At 35.7% G+C, this 18219-nt stretch overlaps 3 protein-coding genes across 9 annotated transcripts; all 3 read right to left on the bottom strand.

The window, feature by feature from the left end:
* Positions 1–6069: 6069 nt before the first annotated feature.
* Positions 6070–13160, bottom strand: LOC122527122. Of its 3 annotated transcripts, none has more exons than XM_043651031.1 (8): positions 12671–13153; positions 11372–11484; positions 11079–11297; positions 10010–10428; positions 8732–9437; positions 7774–8008; positions 6836–7045; positions 6070–6434 (listed from the first exon to the last, which is right to left on the bottom strand). In XM_043651031.1, exons 1-7 carry the CDS (start codon positions 12810–12812, stop codon positions 6840–6842), a joined length of 2040 nt encoding a protein of 679 aa, XP_043506966.1. In that variant the 5' UTR covers positions 12813–13153; the 3' UTR covers positions 6070–6434; positions 6836–6839. The 3 variants fall into 3 exon arrangements, with proteins under 3 accessions (XP_043506966.1, XP_043506975.1, XP_043506980.1); XM_043651040.1 differs by lacking the exon at positions 12671–13153 and adding an exon at positions 12339–12663; XM_043651045.1 differs by lacking the exon at positions 6070–6434 and having other exon boundaries at positions 6786–7023; positions 12671–13160.
* A 150-nt stretch (positions 13161–13310) lies between these two features.
* LOC122527149 (zinc finger and BTB domain-containing protein 44-like) lies at positions 13311–16558 on the bottom strand. Of its 4 annotated transcripts, none has more exons than XM_043651092.1 (6): positions 15992–16558; positions 15552–15733; positions 15280–15473; positions 14737–15208; positions 14308–14367; positions 13311–14225 (listed from the first exon to the last, which is right to left on the bottom strand). In XM_043651092.1, the coding sequence occupies exons 2-6, from the start codon at positions 15706–15708 to the stop codon at positions 13837–13839; spliced, it is 1272 nt and encodes a 423-aa protein (XP_043507027.1). In that variant the 5' UTR covers positions 15709–15733; positions 15992–16558; the 3' UTR covers positions 13311–13836. The 4 variants fall into 4 exon arrangements, with proteins under 4 accessions (XP_043507027.1, XP_043507018.1, XP_043507008.1 ...); XM_043651083.1 differs by having other exon boundaries at positions 15280–15456; positions 15526–15733; positions 16335–16555; XM_043651073.1 differs by having other exon boundaries at positions 15280–15456; positions 15526–15733; positions 15992–16476.
* Positions 16559–16596: 38 nt separating this feature from the next.
* On the bottom strand, positions 16597–18210 carry LOC122527139. Of its 2 annotated transcripts, none has more exons than XM_043651058.1 (2): positions 17178–18210; positions 16597–17033 (listed from the first exon to the last, which is right to left on the bottom strand). In XM_043651058.1, the coding sequence occupies exons 1-2, from the start codon at positions 18166–18168 to the stop codon at positions 16663–16665; spliced, it is 1362 nt and encodes a 453-aa protein (XP_043506993.1). In that variant the 5' UTR covers positions 18169–18210; the 3' UTR covers positions 16597–16662. The 2 variants fall into 2 exon arrangements, with proteins under 2 accessions (XP_043506993.1, XP_043506998.1); XM_043651063.1 differs by having other exon boundaries at positions 16597–16736; positions 16862–18210.
* Between the last annotated feature and the right edge of the window lie 9 nt (positions 18211–18219).

Raw genomic sequence — 18219 nt, forward strand, 5'->3', positions numbered from 1 at the left:
CAAGATAAGACGTATCAATAATGACATATTTGCATCTCTTCGAATTTCCAGAAGTTTCCCAATTACAATTATTATATTTAAGTACTTATTTTAAGTAAGTTATATTTAAGTAAGTTTAGTAAAGTGTTAAATTAAATATAACAACAAAAATACAATAAGTTAAATAAATTATTACACCTAAGTAATTATTTTGAATAAGTTTAGTAAAGTATCAAATTAAATATAATAACTTAAATATAATAAGTTAGGTAAATTATTATAATCGAGTGCTCATTTTAAAGAAGCTTAAGTAGTCTGGACAGTAATATTGTCCATGATGAAGAATAAGTTTCATATTTAAGAGTCAATGTTCCATCATTTGACTTTGGTTATTTTTTCAATAATCAATATAATTTAAATTCAATTTGAGGACTGAGGTAGCGACAATAATAATATATATATATATATATATATATATATATATATATATATAATATTATTATAATATTATATTGTATTTATGTTATAAATATATTATTATAATATAATATTATATATATATATAATATATATAATATATACGTAATACAAAAGAATGGGATTCGACTAAGAAAAGGTCCGAAAGGTACAATCCGTTTAATGTTCAGAAACGGGGACTTCTAGAAGGGTTTTCCCGTAGGATAAAATTCTTTTTTGCTTTCCATCCAGGGAGAAACCCTGAAAAAATGTACTACTATTGAGGGAACACTCCCTGTTTACCGAAGAACTTTCCAATACCTGGGACCAGGTAGAAAACCCAGGCCTGCTCAGGGTTCTGGCGTTATTCCCTGACGAGGGTCGGACATTGGGCCGCATCAAGGGAAATCCTCTCTTTCTCTCTCCATCTTTTTCATTAGGCTGCCAGTGCTTCTCAAAGTGCATTCTAGAAGTTGGTCTTTCAACTGCGATATAACTACTGGAGTAGAACGATCGATAATTTGAGAACTTGATTTTTGTTTTCTTCTCGTTCCATCTAGACCGATCTCTCTCCGCGAGCCCTTTAACTCTGCCGCGTTCTTTCCAACCAATTTCGATCTAAATTTATGTTTCCGTCGAAAGTTTCGAAAGTTTCAAGAAAATACGAAAATTTCTCGTTTCGAAGCTTTCAATAAACGATTTAAATGCAATTTAAATTCGAGAATCGCGTCGAGGCTGTGGGAACTCGAATTTTATTTCTCATTTTATTTACACTGTGTTTCACAGTTTTCCAAAAACTGTTGACTTAATTTTTTAATCTTTTCGAAGTTCCATGTAACGTTTCTACTCTTAGTTCAACAAACAAAGAGCAAAAAAGAAAAAAAAAAGATGCAGGATTAAAGAAAGTAGCTCAATTTACGTTGATAACGCGGAGATGAATCATACCGATTGTGAGAGCCAAGCACACCGTTTCTCTCGTCCTATACAGACAGTTAATTACCTTTACAAGTTGATCGAGTTCTCCGTATGCGTAAAAACGGGGGATTTTTCGACAAACGGTGTCAAATGATTCAATTGTGGCTTTCGAGGTTGCTTAAACGACAAAGTTAAACGGCTTGGTGAAAGGAAGCTAGCCAAGATTTCAGGCAGTCGTGAACTTTGCAACCCGAATCTGTGAAGACCGCGTTTCTGAATTCTTTTCTTCACGGTCGTGCGGAATTACTGCAGCCGCGCAGTGAGGCAGCAGAAAGCGATAGTCCACAGAGGTCTAAGAACCACGAACCATGATCAGTCACATATTCGTCATACGGTAACGAAGAATTCGACGCGGGACGCGTCATCGTGGCACAAACAATGACTTTATTTTCGTGGAACGAAACCTGGACGAAAGTGAAACTCCTCCAACGTCAATAATCTACGACTCTTTCACGATCGCGCGTATTATCTACCTATAAATACATTAATACCGTAATATTATTTATTTTCGTTATATCTAATACGTTGGATTGCATTTATGTTTGCTAGAAACGAAAGCTGTTGACAGCTGCTACATTTAGCGCTATATCTGTTGTCATTGCAACTGTTTGCCTATGCAAACAAAACGAATCTCGATCGTTTTCAGTTTGAAAGCTTGAAGTTTTAAAAAATGGAAAACACTAAAAGACTAAAAAGTGCAAAAAAATGAAAAGTACTAAAAAAAAACTAAGGAATACAAAAAATGAAAAATATTACAAAACGAATAAAGGATACTACCAATGAAAAATACTAAAAACAATGCACTGAAATACAATTCCGACCATTCACTATGACTTCTTCAGAACTGACTCGTACGTGCGTTCGTCACCGATTTGACTTCTTATTGGAAACGTAAAATGATCCCATTTTTTATTGCGAAATCGTAGCCGTAACAGGCTAACTTAGGTACAAAGTAGAACTTCAAACGGGTCACCGCAGACCCAGCCACCGAGGAGTCATGCGAGGATTAATTAATAATATATCATGACATGTTATGACATCGAAACGAAAAGAGGCAGTCACCCCATCAATATCACGCGAAACTCGCCAACACACAAATGACACGCGACATTGTTTCTAAACAAAAGGAAAGAACGTGAAAACAAAGAAAGTGAAACATGATTGCTAGTGCAGTTTGTACAATAAAAGAAAATCTCCGGCGCAGTTGTGCCAAGGGTTTTAGGGCCCCTGGCATAACTGAGAAAGTCCCATAGACGCGGGGCGTTTGGCCCGTATTGTTGATTTCGGAGTAGAACAGCCCGTATATACCCTCGGCAGGGGAATGAGGGTTAGAACCTTTTATACAACGAAGGGCGAAGGGTCCCTAGTCGGCTATCGGCTCCGGGTTCCTTTTGTCTGGTTCGTCGAAGCGACAACGGAGAAATCCCCTCGTCAGGCAATCGGGCGACTGTACACTCTGCCTGCCTGGCCTGCCTGCCTGCCTGCCTGGGCTTTTGCTTCTCTCCGTATGCCTATCTGCCTGCCCTATGACTGACGACAGCAGCAGGCCGATGCGTAGGTACCTCGGAGATGGGTTCCCCGAACGGAAACGAAATTTTTCCAAGTTCTTGCCAACGCGGATAAGGAAACGACTGACGACAGAGGAGAACGGAAATCCCGCGATTGTATTAATTTTAAAATCTAACCCAAATCTAACCCAAACCTCTAGGTTTGGAAGATGGGGGATGTTTTGTTATTGCATTATCATTTAATGTTCTCAATCTTTTCCTACGCACGTCGAGAGTTTTTTGTCCGAAAATTGCAATATTCTCTCAGTTTTAAATATATTTGAAATACACGGGCAAAACATTAATAATAAATTTATTAGTTCTCGATGATTTCGATCCAGTGACATCGCACCGACGAGCTCAAAAAGAAAGCGACGAATTTATTGTGTACGATTGTGGCCACTCGTTACGGTCCGCAATCAGTTGCCAGCGCAAGTGGTTAATCGAAGTGGCAATGGTTTTTGCTTTTTATATAATTGGAGATTTTGAGATTTTCGGATTACTCCGAATTTCTATCTTTTTTTTCTTTCTTGGTATTTTTACTATTTTTTTTATCTTGATACTATTTTTTTTTTTTGGTATTTTTACTATTTATTTTTTACCATCTATTTTATTTTTTACTATTTCGTCGCGAAATATCTCGAAGCTTCGCGAAGGCTAGAGATAATGCTCGAGACATTTTTGGGATAAAGCAAAAGAAATACTGAAGCTTCGAATGTGATTATACATTCGTGCGTAACACGACTGAAGAGTTGCTCCAGTAGATAAGAACTAAAGGACCACGAAGCTTGGGAATTAATTTAAAAGATTTTGAATTTAAAGATCTCCGAGCTATTATCCCCGAAATACTCAGAATTCCGATTCCTACGACCCCGCGTTTTTTTCACAGACGTTTTTCCAAAAACTCTCCCCGAAAAATCGATCGACTAACCTCCGAGAGAGAGGATTACTTAACGCTGTGCAATTCGTCGCTCGTGCATGCGAGAATCGCGATTACGTAAGAAGCTCGCGAGGCTGGCTACGTCGTGGCAGCGTCGAAACAGGAAAAGATCCTAGAAAATGGCGGAGGAGCGGCGAGGTGCGAGCCGCGCCTGCGGCTCATCAACGCCGGCGCGTCCTCGCCCGCGCTCTTGCGTCTCCTCTCTGGCCGATGCTGGAGAAACCAAGTGGAAGAGTTTACTGTTAGCCGGTACATGCAGTATACATAACCAGCCGTGTCTAAGCGCAAAAGCACAGAGCTACGGGATATACGTCGGCCTGTATAGTTGTATGACCAGCGAACGAGCCAAGCAACAGAGACCAGGCAGGCAGGCTGGTAAGCAGCAACAGCCATCGCGCGTTCTCCAAGCTAGAGAGACTAGCCTAGGCAGCCAGTTGGGTGTTGGTGAAAGGTGTGGCCGCGTTGGCCACACAAGAAAACGAGAATGCAATATTCCGGCTGCTCGTATACGCGATATTCACCGGCAAATACGCAGAGTTGCCCGGAGAGAAACAGGGAGAACCGACTATCCGGGCGTAATCGTTCTCATCCTGCTGCTTGCTTGATTGCTACTACCCCTCTTCTTCTTCGTCATTCGTTTCTTTTTTCCTACTTCTTCTTCTTCTTCTTCTTCTTTTCTCGATGTCGATGCTCGAACACGCGTCGAATAGAAAAAGAGAAGAAGATAAGGAGAGATTGGAGAGACAAAAGAAAGAGAGAGAGAGAGAGAGAGAGAGAGACACTGAAAGACGTCGATTGAAAAAGACGACGAGATTACAACACGGGTTAGGTACAGGTGGTCGAGAAACGATCTAAGAAGTACCGCTTAATGGGATTCAACGACCTCTCGCGCCTGTGTTCAAACGCCAAGTGTCATCCTGTCGTTGATCCTCACGATGGAAGGATTGCTTGGTTTCGTTCCTATTCGGTGTACGCGGATTCATCGCGGATGGATTGCCCGCGTCAGTGGTACAGCTTTGGCTTCGTCGCTTCGTCGATCAAACATTACGTGTCTGAATAAAAATAATCCCGGTTCATCGAATTGTTCCAACTTCGATTTAGCAAAAAAATAGACAATAATAATCGGGAACGAGAGTCAACATGGTGGGATCGATGTTACGAGAGAAAAAAAAAAAAAAACGATCAAATACACAGTTACCCCCTTTCAGGCGTGCGTCTAACAGTACATTCGAGCAATTTACGTCGGCCTGTATATTTTTCCATGTCGTTTCGTCGATCGTTTCAGCAGAGGCGGACTTTTCGCGTGATAAATCCCTGCGAGAGAAGGAAGGAACGGCAATGGAAGATATTCGCCTGTAGCGGTACTGTCCTTGCACGATCGCCCCGAGCAATACCGGCCCAGGTCGTAACTGTTCCCGTATCCTGCCTCGGCTATTCCTAGAGCTCGGCGTCGAGCAAAGTGCAACTACATTAAGAAGATTATGAGATATTGAAAATGACGACGGATACACGCGGTACAATGTACCATGCGCTCTCTCTCTCTCTCTCTCTCTCGTTCTAAAGCGTTGATATTCTCAGAAACGATAACGATAAATCAGAAACAAATGTATTTTTAAACGACTGTTAAAAATCTTCCAAAACGATAATTACGAATGGAAATTATCCGCAATTAATTATCGTTTAAAATTGTCAAGATGAATTTGCTCTGTTATATACACGATTGATTCGCGTCGAGCGTGTAAAAGCCTGTTTCTCCGATACTGGCTTGCACGAAGTACGAACAGCGTCGAACTATCGTGAAGGACAGATAACAGCGTACGCGTCAATAACGCGAAGTTCCATGAAGTTATATCAAGCACAAGACGAAGTATCTACACGCTGTATTTGCTCGCAAATAAGCGATATATAAAAATTTAAAAACGGGCAAACGTAACTCGACGATAGACGAGCCTCGCGCGTTTTAAAAAGCGAATAACGACCGACGTTGCAAAATTGACCGAACACCGATATAATGAAGCTCGGCTTGAACGAAAATCGCTTGCATAAGGCGGACGGGCTGCTCGAAGAACACGACACCCGGGCCCCGAGTGTTTGTTGTCAGCATGTCTACGCTGGCCGATGGACGGAAAAAGAAAAAGAAGACTCTGAGACTCTGTCGATGTGGACAAGTGAAAAAAAAAAAAAAAAAAAAAAAAAAAAAAAAAAAAAAAAAAAACTATCAAAAAGGACGGAGACAGAAATAACGTTGCGTCGCGAATTTACAACACGATAACGAATGTATCATCGGTAGAGTTTTTGTTTCTCGTTTCTTGCTTATGTCTTCCCGACGAAACAATTAGAAAATTTCTTCTTTATTTAAATATGAAGACTATGAAATTAATCGTAAATAATTATAAATATTATTCGACGCGGCTCCACGTGCTTCAATCTTCTCTGAAAGTACGACGTCCAGTTCGTTTCACTTTCGACTTTGAAATTTCGCACGACCTCTCAGAAAAAGAATGAAAATTTATCTTCTCAGGAGACGGACACGTGACCTGAAAAATCATTTCGTATTACCACTGATAATGTCAGACACGCGTGATAAGCGAAATTAATTAGTTTTTAATATAATATTGCAAACGTGTAACTAAGAGTGAATAAAAAAAAAATATTTAAAAGAAATGTAACATATATATATATATATATATATATATATATACACACATGTATGTTATATTCTTTTAACATTTTAAAAAATAAAATAAATAACACTAATAATAATAATAAATAAACAATCGAGTTAGTAATATCACTACAATATTACTAACTCTATTATAAAGTAGGAAACTTTCTACGAAATTTTTGATTTGCCGGGACTTGACTAATTATAAGAAAGAAGGAGGTCGTCGAACGAAGCCTCGTCTATTTTATACAGCATTCGTTTTCAATGTTATACGTTTTTAATGTCCGGGTGAAGTGCTTGGATTAACTGGACTCGGAGTTGAACTTCTGCTGGGAACTCTAGGAACGCCGACTACGTTCGCGAGATTCTCCACGCTTTTCGGGAAAGTCCTCGTGATGATTGAGTGCTCGGGGCCAATTAACGCGTCGCCCATCACGCCCAGCCGCACACCGCTTCCGTACCTGTGTAGAGTTATCGACATATCTAAAAAAATGACCAACATACAGCCGCTGTTAATGAGCACTGAAAACAAAAGATCCGCAAGAAAAAGTGGACGCACATTGAGAATATTCGAAAACTAGAAAAAGAAAGGAACTGAAAATGTACGTAAATCGTGCGCGTTTCCTTTCAGCGATGTGACACGTGGATCATCGAGCCACCAGACTGTGAATTTTTTATAAATTTATAGAAGACTCAAGGGCGGAAAATTGCGCAGAATGCACATATGAAGAAATTACAAAATATCTAAAAAATAGATATTATAAAATATCCAAAGTGCAGTAGTTTCTATAATAATTGATAACGTGAAACAATTGTCAACAGAGGTTCTATCTTTGTCATTATATTTTTGAAAATATAAACCCCCCCGCAGTAAACGAGTGAAACGATGAAAAGTAATCTTCTACGCATTGTGCGCGCGGCGTAAAACGAATATATACAAGAAAATTAAATTATCAAGGATATTATGCAATCGTTGCCTTGCTACGATTAGATATCCTTACGTAACTTGTTCATTAATGTTTTTGTTCATTAACGTTCTCCTCGTGTTCTTACGTATTTAATGGAAATTAATTTGAACGACAGCCTCTCACTTTCTTTTCTGTTAAAATTAGTTGTTCTGGATCTCTTAATCTCTTTAAACCTTAATTTACTCCTTCACTTAATTATTCGCGGTTTTCACGATAAAAGATCAAGATTAATGGAACATTTACTGCAGTTGCCTTGAGGTGGTCTCCAATACATCACCGCGTCGACACCTTCTACAGCCAGATCTCCGTTGACGTGTGTCAAGGACAGGGAATACCTTCTCGTTAACTGATTTAGTATCACTTTGAGCAGTAACGAAGGCAAACAAGAGGAGAGAAATCCGCAGGACTCCTCGGCTGCAGTTATGGCGTACATTGCACTCTGCTTCGATCTTGCTTCGCGCACATTTTTCTGTATAATCTGAAACAGAGCGTATACTCACTCGTTTCATCATTTACCAATTATACTACTTTCGAACGATAACGAACGCTATAAATAGATTAGCTGGAAACAAAACTGTGATAGAAATCGATGTCTCTATTCTAGAAACATAAACAGATTACTGACCTATGGTTGGAGAGCAACGTTGACGTTGCTCGTATTGTTCGAGATAGCAAGCATAATAAATTACTGATTCGAGAAAAATTTGGGTCGAACGCGGGGGGCGAATCGTTATTACGTAGTTTGTTTTCGTCCCACAAATTTCACGTTAATTTTATTCTACTTTGCCATTGAAAAAATTGGTGTAAATTGCGATAAATCGTTTAAATTAAAAATTTTATCGATTTTAATTAGAACTGTTTCGGCTTACATGCCTAATTTAGGTATTTAGAAAAGATTTAGGTATGTAGAGACGCTTCTTCAATTAATTAATTACTTGGTATGTATGGTAATTAATTAACAATTAGATATGTAGAGACGCTTCTTCAATTAATTAATGTCGTTCAAATTTAAAAATAATTAATAGGATGTCTCTAAACTAAATAGTTTCGAACAATTGTAATCACAGCCAGCTTTCTCGACTGATTCAAACGATTAATTTAATAGAAAAAAAAGAAATATTACTCAACAGTCTAAAAAAAAACATCACTCTCCGATTAATTAAAATAATTAATCTGATAGATTCACGCAAGGCATACGGACCTGCAAAATTTCAACTAGATCATCTTCGAACAACGGTGTCTTTGTGGGAAGTGCGAGACACAAAATGCCTCTGGCTTCGTGATTCTGCATAAACACGGCTCTCTGTCCCACGAATTTACCAGTGGCGAGCACATTGTCTGGTATTCTAACGCTGGAATGACGGAAATACTCCTTGAGACTGTCCACCATAGCTGCTAGCAAAACTTCAGCCTCCGTCGCCCCCGTCATAATGGAGATTGTTCGAAGAACATCGAGTTTCACCTCCTCCGACCAAGCAACCACTTTTCGTCCGCATGGCGACGTGGTCTGCAGCCGATTGGCTTGTGGATGCTTCAGAAATAATTCTTCGAAGATCGTTTTCGGCGCTTTTATGGCGATCCACGTAATAGAGATCACCTCTACGCTAGCTTGGTATATCAAAGGAACGTAACACCATAGCATAGAAACCAGAGTGTCCGAGTGGTAGTGCTTGTGACGTGATTTCAACGCTTGTAATTCTCGGATAAGTAATATCGGTGTTTTTAGAGTTAAGGTGACCACCAGGTACCAGCACCATGAGATCACGTCGTAAAAGAACTGCAGGGGGTTTAAAGATTTTAGTAGAGCCCGTAGGAACACGCTGTGACTGACGTTTCGTTTGCTGATCTCTCGTTGAACGATGGAGAGAATGTCGAGAAACTTGGGCCCCTCTCCTTTTCTATATTGCCTAAAACGAGAAAGGAGAAAGCGATTAATGTCGAGCTTGAGGAATACTTGACAGATTTTCTTCTAGATGATGATTTAGTTTAATTTTGAATAGAGTTAGTTTCTTTTGCTAAGTAAATAATTTCGTACACCTTAATGCTTATAGTGAAGAAACAGAGCATTAAAAGTGATGCTAGTTGTAAGTAATATGTAGAAGAAATAATATTATTACAAGGAATGATACTAAGACAAACAAAATTCTAAAAATATTTCAAAAATTCAGTTTATAAAACGCAAAACGTGTTATTCAGCCACGTAAAAGTTCCAGTTCCAAATGCAAATAAAAAATATACTAAAAAAAAACACAATGTATTCGATTCACGTTAATATTTTTAGCGTCAGTTTCGCTGCAACGATACCTAAGAAGTGCCCCTTAATACGCACATCGTTAAAAGGATTAAATAATACCCGTCGAACTGAATTATCGTCTCCAATACAATATATAATTTCATTAGTTCCTTCCTCGAATACACCATGATCTTTGACCAAGTGAAATTATCGAAAACAAAAAGAAGATCAACAAAAATTCTGTACCTTGTCATCTCTTTCAACGAAGAAACTAAAACGATCACACCGATTTTCGAGCATTGAAAAATACCAATCTGCTTCTTCAAGATCTCTGGCCTCTCGTTTGGATCGTTATTACATAGAAATTCGTTCCAATAATTACTGAAGCTTTCCGTGAGTTTCTGGTAAAGTTTCGGGAGTGCTGATGGCCCTGAGTAGAGATTCGTGAAAGGAGAATCCGTTTCTTGACACGCCCAACTATCGGTAGAACATCTCAACGGAAGGAAATCGGCCAACACTAGATGTTCCTGTCGAAGAAGCAGATGATGGACCCTCACTAGACAGATTTGGTACTCCTCTCCGCGGAGGAAACAGTTTATCACGTGCACCTGCCACGGTGGTTGGCCCGATGGAAAGAACTTCGACGTGAGATCGCTCACGTAATCCTAAAATGCATGAATCCACTGCAAATAGCTACATTACAGACTTGTTTGCCTTCGAACGTGCGCAAATAATAAGAGTTAAGAGTGAAACGTACAGAGAAATAATTGAGGGGGATACAGAAGGAAAGAACACGATAGCTATTAACTTTTCATAAAAGAAGTTTCTGTAGAAACAAGCCAGAGATTGTGAGTGAAATTTTAAAGACAATCGAGGATGTATTTGATATCACTGATTTGATAAAATCGTCTTTCCTGAAGTGTTCAATAAGGTGCAAAGATACATACTTGTCCCTCATCTCAAAAAAATAAAAGGTTTTGTTAACATAGAACTAACTACATCTGAATTCTACTGAATTCTAATATTGCTTATCGTATTCTTCTTCTATCATCTTCAATAGTGTTAAAAAGCATAGAATGAAAAGAAATAATATTCAAAAAAAAAAAAAAAACGTGAAGAAAAGCATCAGGACAATTACTTTGAAGTTTTAGAGTTGTGGTATAAAGAAGAACATAGGGATCGATTGCATCGAAGAGTGTAAAATAATTTCTACATTCTCATAAGGATTATGAGGAATGTAGAAATGCAAAAAATTAAGTAATAACGTAACATAAACATAAAACAGAGTATGGAAAATTGAACTTTTGAAACCGACCTGAATGTTGAACTCCGTGATGGGTCGACCTCTGAATGAACATGGTGAATTTAACAAGTGATTGTCCACGGAGAAATAATCAAGATCCTTCCATACATAAAGACCGCATCGCGTAGACAGTCCTGCACGAAGAAATCTTCTGGATGTAGCCAGATGTATTAAATGGCCGCGAATACTTTCTGCGATCGAACGGCCTTGAATCAGCAAAGTATAAATCCCCTAAATTTCAGAAGAAACGTGTTATGAATTGATGATCTACAAAGTTGTTAAATTGGCCAATTCGTTGCACCTACGTGATTTCGAAATTGATCCAGAATTGTTCGGATGCTGTTCTCTTCCACGACGACCACGTTTGGATATTTCCATTTTACAAAACGTATCCAACCCTTTCTTGACCATGCCAGAACTTAAAAAGAAATAAAAATGTTTGTTCTTATAATAATAATGATAATTGAAATTCAAATGTGAAATAATTTTAGTTGTAATAACAAAATTATAATCGTTTCTACAATTATCTCATCATTTTATTATTATTATTGTAAAACTAGTTTGTATAAGTATAGAAAGAAACCTCGAAATTTGTGTCATGTAAACAATTTGAATGACATAAAATTTATAAAATCTTACATAATTCTATAATCAAAGTTATAATTCTATAAGCAAAGTCTGCATTATCGTAACAGAATTTCTTTTTTTTTTGTCAATTACATATCTCTTCGAATAATTTTCTTATTAATAAGATATTTCTTGTCAATTATTACACAAATCATTTTTTTATGACATGTATCATTTGTTCGTTAAAGCAAAATTTTTCTTAGCTTTCAAAAACATCTGATTTAATGAAAAAAAAAAAAAAAAAATAATAAGAAAATACACGTTTATAAAATATAAATTATGCAAGTAATAAAAAAATATTTATTTACATACATCACTATGTACAAGTTTATCTAGTACCTGCTTTTCTATCGTTCTGCGATTATCATAAAAAACAACTATGACTATCTTATAATTCTGCGATAATTTAACAAAATAACAAAAATTTAGAAACGTTAATTTAGAAAATAATTATTTCAGGTACTTTTTTATAGAAAATAAATATTAATAATTACATATATAATGACATTTACCATACAAATATATATATATATATATATATATATATGAAATCTATAATATGTATAACTAACTCTTTTTCGGATTATACTGTTAAAGAATTAACTGTCAACCACAATCAGATAAATCTTCTTCAAAGATAATTACCCGGATAAACAAATAGCATAAATGGCACCAAAATGACCAGCAGCAATATACTAAAGCTCAAGTGCAACAGCAATGAAATTCCAAGGATGTCCAGAAAATAGAACGTGACCATGATCTGTACGATAATGTCAACACTTTCTGAACTTTCTCTCAATGGTAAGTCAAAACCGGAACGATTTTAATCGACAACGCTTAAAATCAATATAAAGCTCAGTGATAGTAAATTTCACTATAGTAATCGTAGGGAATGCCCGCGTGGCTTGAGCATCCGCGGTTTTACTGACGGTTTCGCTCTCTATGGATAATTATGTCTCGAAGATGTGACCCCCGACCTTGTTGCAAAAGGCCAGCCAGACGGTAGCTCGATGATATTGCGAAGCCACTGTCCTCGGTCTCATCGCGTTCCCCTCGTCCTCGGAAATCCTCAGGGATCCATGGCATTTGTCGGCGAATCGTGATGTGATTTATCATCATCCATACCGCTAAATCCAATCGCAAATATGTTTAATTATAGGCGGCCAGTCACGATAATCGCTGGATCTTTCGGCCTTTGATCGACTTTCAGGAATCGCGAGAAGTGTACGTTAGAACATTGGTATTCATCATTCGTCGGGAGATAAGGGATTTCTGACGATAAAGTGAAGTTTCTTGTATATAGGAATTCCTCGTAATGCTTGCTGAGCTAATGATAATTTTATTTTGAGAGCGAGTCGATGTGGTAGTTGGTTTATTAGTGTGTACTTGTCTTGTTGTGACGGGAGATTGCTAGTTGGTGATCTGAATACTTTGGAACAGAATTGAAATAGGATCAATTTTTAGATACCTCTCTTTCCTTCTTTTTACTGTTACTTCTTTTTACTTTTTACTGTTCTTCTATTTCTCTATTTCTGTTTTCGTTCTTAAGGAGAAGGAGATTCTTGAATTCTTACAGGAAAGAGTGCACTTTCAGTGTGCAGGCAGACAGGAAAATTGTTGAAGCAGTAACATAAAAATTTATGATGCGATATCTTGTGTTAAATTTGCATAATATTGATGAGTGTGTTATGATGCTTCGGTAGGTAACGATTTCTAAAAAGAACATAAAATTGTAAATGTTTTATTTTATTACAAATGTATATATATTTACAAAATGATATATTAATATACATATATGTTTACAATTGATTTTCTTTCTTTAAAGTAACCTGTTTAATATAAAATATGTAATTGAGTTCAGATTCTAAATTTGTCTTTATTAAGTCTAATTAAGTTTATACCTGCTAATTAGGAGAATATCATATATCTCCAAATTTATCGAGCATTTTTAAATAGCTTCATAATTATATGAAACAAAATGTAAATAGAAAAATATTAAATAATTAAATTTTTATAAAGTTTCTTGTTAATCGCCAACAAACGTCAGACTTTCTTGGGAATAAAACTACATCGCATCAATTATATTACATTTACGATGCAATAATTTCTTGCAAATCTTAATATTAATTGTTCGATTTTAATTTCATGCGCCACCATCTACTATTGACTTGTTAGGTTTGTCGCGATTGGCGTTATGGTACAGATACGAATGTACACGTAAACTGTTACTGTTTTTATATTTATTACCGCAAAGTCTACATGTTAGGCTTTCAAGCGGACCGTGAATATATCGAACATGTAATTTAAGATTTTCCTTACGCGTAAAATGACGAAGACACCATGGACACGAATACATTCGGATAACTTTGCCTCTTTCCATACGCAAAGTTGGTCCCAGTTCAGATACAACGCGTAAAGTTGTTTCCAGTGGCAAACTGTTGTTGGATATACCTTTAACAGTTCGGCGACCTTTACCATGACAACCAGTTTCGTATGTAAATTCAGTTTCGAAACTAGACATGTTACTTAAACCTATTAGATAGGTGAAAATAAGTAATATGTTTCAGAAAATTAAAGTACAGATGAAGCTATAAGATCGAAATTAAAGACTCACCAAACGATTGAGTTTGTGTATTCTGACTGTAAGGTACTAATTGCATATCTGGCATATAATCTGTAAAATATAAAATTTTTTATTTCAACATTTGCTATTCTAAAGTATCGAATTGCATGAAATTGAGATTTGAAACACCCAGTAAATAAGCATGCACATATATAATTGATTGCATTGTAAAATTAATTTTATTAAAGAGATTTGTACAACTGTATATCCATCGACGAAAAAGTTGAGTGTGTCAAATCTTTTGCATCAACAGCTAGTGACTGTAGTCTCTTCACTAATTTTATTCATCTCGTTTCGAAGTACTCATTCATTCAGCAAATGTAATATTTTTCAGCCCCAAATGATGTCTTTATAGTCATCAGCCTACTAATTACATAATCTTTTAAATAATTACGCTAACAAAACATGTAAAACTAATACCTTTTGTTTGTAAATTTTCTTCAGGTTTATAAAGCGGTTCGTTAGGCAAACATGTTTTATATCCTGCTTCTGTATCTACGTCAATTGTATAATCCAATGGTTCATGCTTTGTTGACTCTATGTGACTTATATCAGCTGTACAGTCTAATGGTTCTTCTTCTTCTCTTACACTTGTAGAAATGTTGTTGTCCACATCAGTTTGTACATCTTGTATGTTATGAGATGAATCAGAAGATTCTTGCTGACAATGCATGTCACTGACATTAGTATTTTCTGTAAATTCATTGTTAGCTAGATCATCTTTTGATAATACACATTGTTTTTGACATTGTTGGTTCTTCTCTATAAAATGCCTTTGTTCGTCAAAAATAGGAGCATTTGCATCCGAATTGATAGAATTAATACTGCTGTCTTCTGCATTAAATATTTGATCCAAGTTATCTGTATTTTTCGTTAATGTTTCTCCAAGTTTCTGCAAATTAAAAATAATCCTTTTATTTATATCCTGTTATTCTTAAGGTTCTTAAGCTTAATAGAATGTACCTCTCCTGTTTCTGTGGTTAAACCCTTTATTTGTAAAGTCTCTGCCACTTTCAAGAAACTAGCAATGTCTTCTTGTTTAATGTTAACTTCTCCTTGATACATAAAATGAAGCATTGCTGACAGATCACGGTAGTTGACATCTTTTAAAATTACAATTGGATGTTTGCAAGAGTTTCCCTGTGTTGTTACAAGTACTTTAACATCATAGGAGAAAATATGAGTCATGTGAGACAAGTTAAAATGTACCTTGAACAATTCCCTGAAATACGTACTGCAAACTGACAATATTAACTTATGAGCACGTAGTATCTGGCCCTCAGCAGCTAACGTTACGTCAACTAATTGTTCATCAGTTAGTAATGTGTATAATCCAGAGGATAAATTTGTTGGAAAACTGTTCCAAACCAATGAAAATTGTTCTCCAGACATTGTTTCTTTAAAAATATTTAAATAACTGAAAAAGTAAACATCCATAACAAAAATTATTACTTATAAATATTACAACTCATACAATTTCTATTACATTTTATTCTAAGTAATTTTGCATGAACTGACAAAACTTTATTTAGTATTTGCACAATTAAAATTTATACATTAAATCATACATATAGCAAAACTTTTTCTTGCTAGAAACAAAATAATATTGTCACACAGTCAAAGGACACTGACAGTGAAAGAACAATAACCATTATAATTTATTTAAAAAGTTAACCTTTATTGAAACGCAATTTGATGATCTGATGGAAATAATCCACAAAAGTTGAAGTTCGTTATGTAAACAATTGAATTTTAATAACTGCAGCAGATCTCGCACTTCGAAAATTCATTTAATTTCATTTGTCAACACTTTCCCACAGTTTCTTCGGAATTACGAAGAAATGTTTTATCAATCTCCAAGGGATTCATGTCTAATTCTAAATTGCAATTTACAGTTAATAGAGTGTAAATGTTTGGCGAATCAAAAATTGTTCAGAATGATGTAAGATGGACGAACGAATATCAGTCACTTGATTAAATTATCACATTGTTTAATTGTAAATAAACCTGGGTTGTATCAACTTTGTTTTGTTTTACATCTAGAAAACACAAACTGCAACAAAATATTGAACGTAATGCCACACACTGTCAATTTCTATTGGCTTTATTTAATGCGTAATACTGTGAATTGTGCTGTATAATGTCGAAACACAGCCATTTTGACGATAGTTATTTATATGAATGATTTTATGATTACAGATCTATTACAAAAAATATCGCCAAAGGAAGCATAGGTCGGTAATTAAAATTATTTATTAATGTTCGTAATATTACGTAGAATGAATGATGGTGTAACGTTTATTTTTGTCTCATAGTATACATTGTATCATGATTTTCGATGAATAATCATGTATCATGCGTTTCTTCTTCAGTTTCGTGTAAACGGAAACATTTCCACAAACCATAACGAGCTTCCCAATCTACAAAAAACAAATCTGGTTTGTTCCAAAGTATGTGATGCGCCGCGAAATTATATTGAGATTGAATAGGAGGATTTAAATGCGGAGCCCACTGTGCCCTCTCCATCACTACTTTGTTCACATACTCGTAAAATGCTTTGGCTTTGTGAATCCAACACAAAAGGGACATAACTGCTATCACTGTTGCATGTATATGATAAGATATTTCGGCATGATGTTTAGTTTGCTTCAAAGTTACATCTTGCACATTCATTAAAAGACAAACCAGGGCTGCTGCTATGAATCCGCATGGCACTTCTACAGCAATCAGGCATATCGTACAATAAGTAGCTTCTAAATTCATACGTGATGTACAATGATTTATGATACTTTTTAGGATGCTATCGTGCAAAATTTCTCTGTGAAGTTTACAGAATAGTTTATCTTCTTTGAAACATTTACCTATTGTGAGGTCAAATTGAATATCTTCGAAAAATATTTTAGGCGTATCAAAATTCATTTTGTTTTCTTCTCTGTCGAGCAAATACTGAGTAACTCTGTTACCCAATAGGCTGATTATTTTACTTGTTGATGCTATCATTTCCATTAATAATGGAAATATCTTTGGAGTTAAAGTTTTTTCATACAATGTTACCTTATGTATGTAGGCTGTGTATTCAAGTGTACTGCCAAAGTCTAAAATAATTTCATCAGTCATTCCTTTTTCCACAACCCACGAACACATATATTGGATTATGATGAGAAGATGATCATTGGATACGTGCTTTACTATATTAATTATGCAGACTTCTAAACCTTTTTTGAACATTGCGTATGGCATAACATTAACAGTTGCATGCGAGCTAGTTATAGAAATATAAAAAAGATTTAAGATTCTTTCAATAACTGTTACTGTTTCGTGAGTATCTGGCCAGTTGTAAACATCTAATAATTCGTATAATATTCTTATGATTTTTCTTGTATCTTCTATGTTTACATTTAAAGTTTCAATTCTATCCCACATAAGATGAATCGTTAATGATGCATTAATACCATATTCCAATAAAGAACACATAATTTCAAAACAAAAGGTTTCAAATTCCCAAAGCTTATCTTCATAAATCACGTTAATTACAGCTTCTAAAACTTCTTTAGACTTTTCAGGAATGTATACTTGTAATAAACTAATGTAACATTCTTTTGCAAGTCGACATTTTCTTCGTCGTTTCCATTTACATATATTTTGAGATGCGGTTTCATTGTAATAAAAGAACAGTTTAATAATACATGTAATAATGGCATTTGGTTCATAAATTATCAGTTGGTTCTGTAATGCACTTTTTGTTACACTAGCTATATTGTTAAGTATTTTTTTTTTATCATGTAAATCTATAGATGTACACGTTTCAAGTATGTAGTTCATTTTAATTTTCAATTCTTCATCAGTAATCATTATTAAGAAATATTACATTAATATTATAAAGAAACATTACAAACAGAATTT

Source organism: Frieseomelitta varia, unplaced genomic scaffold, assembly GCF_011392965.1.
Source record: "Frieseomelitta varia isolate USP_RPSP 00005682 unplaced genomic scaffold, Fvar_1.2 scaffold_1023, whole genome shotgun sequence".
Lineage (NCBI taxonomy): Eukaryota > Metazoa > Arthropoda > Insecta > Hymenoptera > Apidae > Frieseomelitta > Frieseomelitta varia.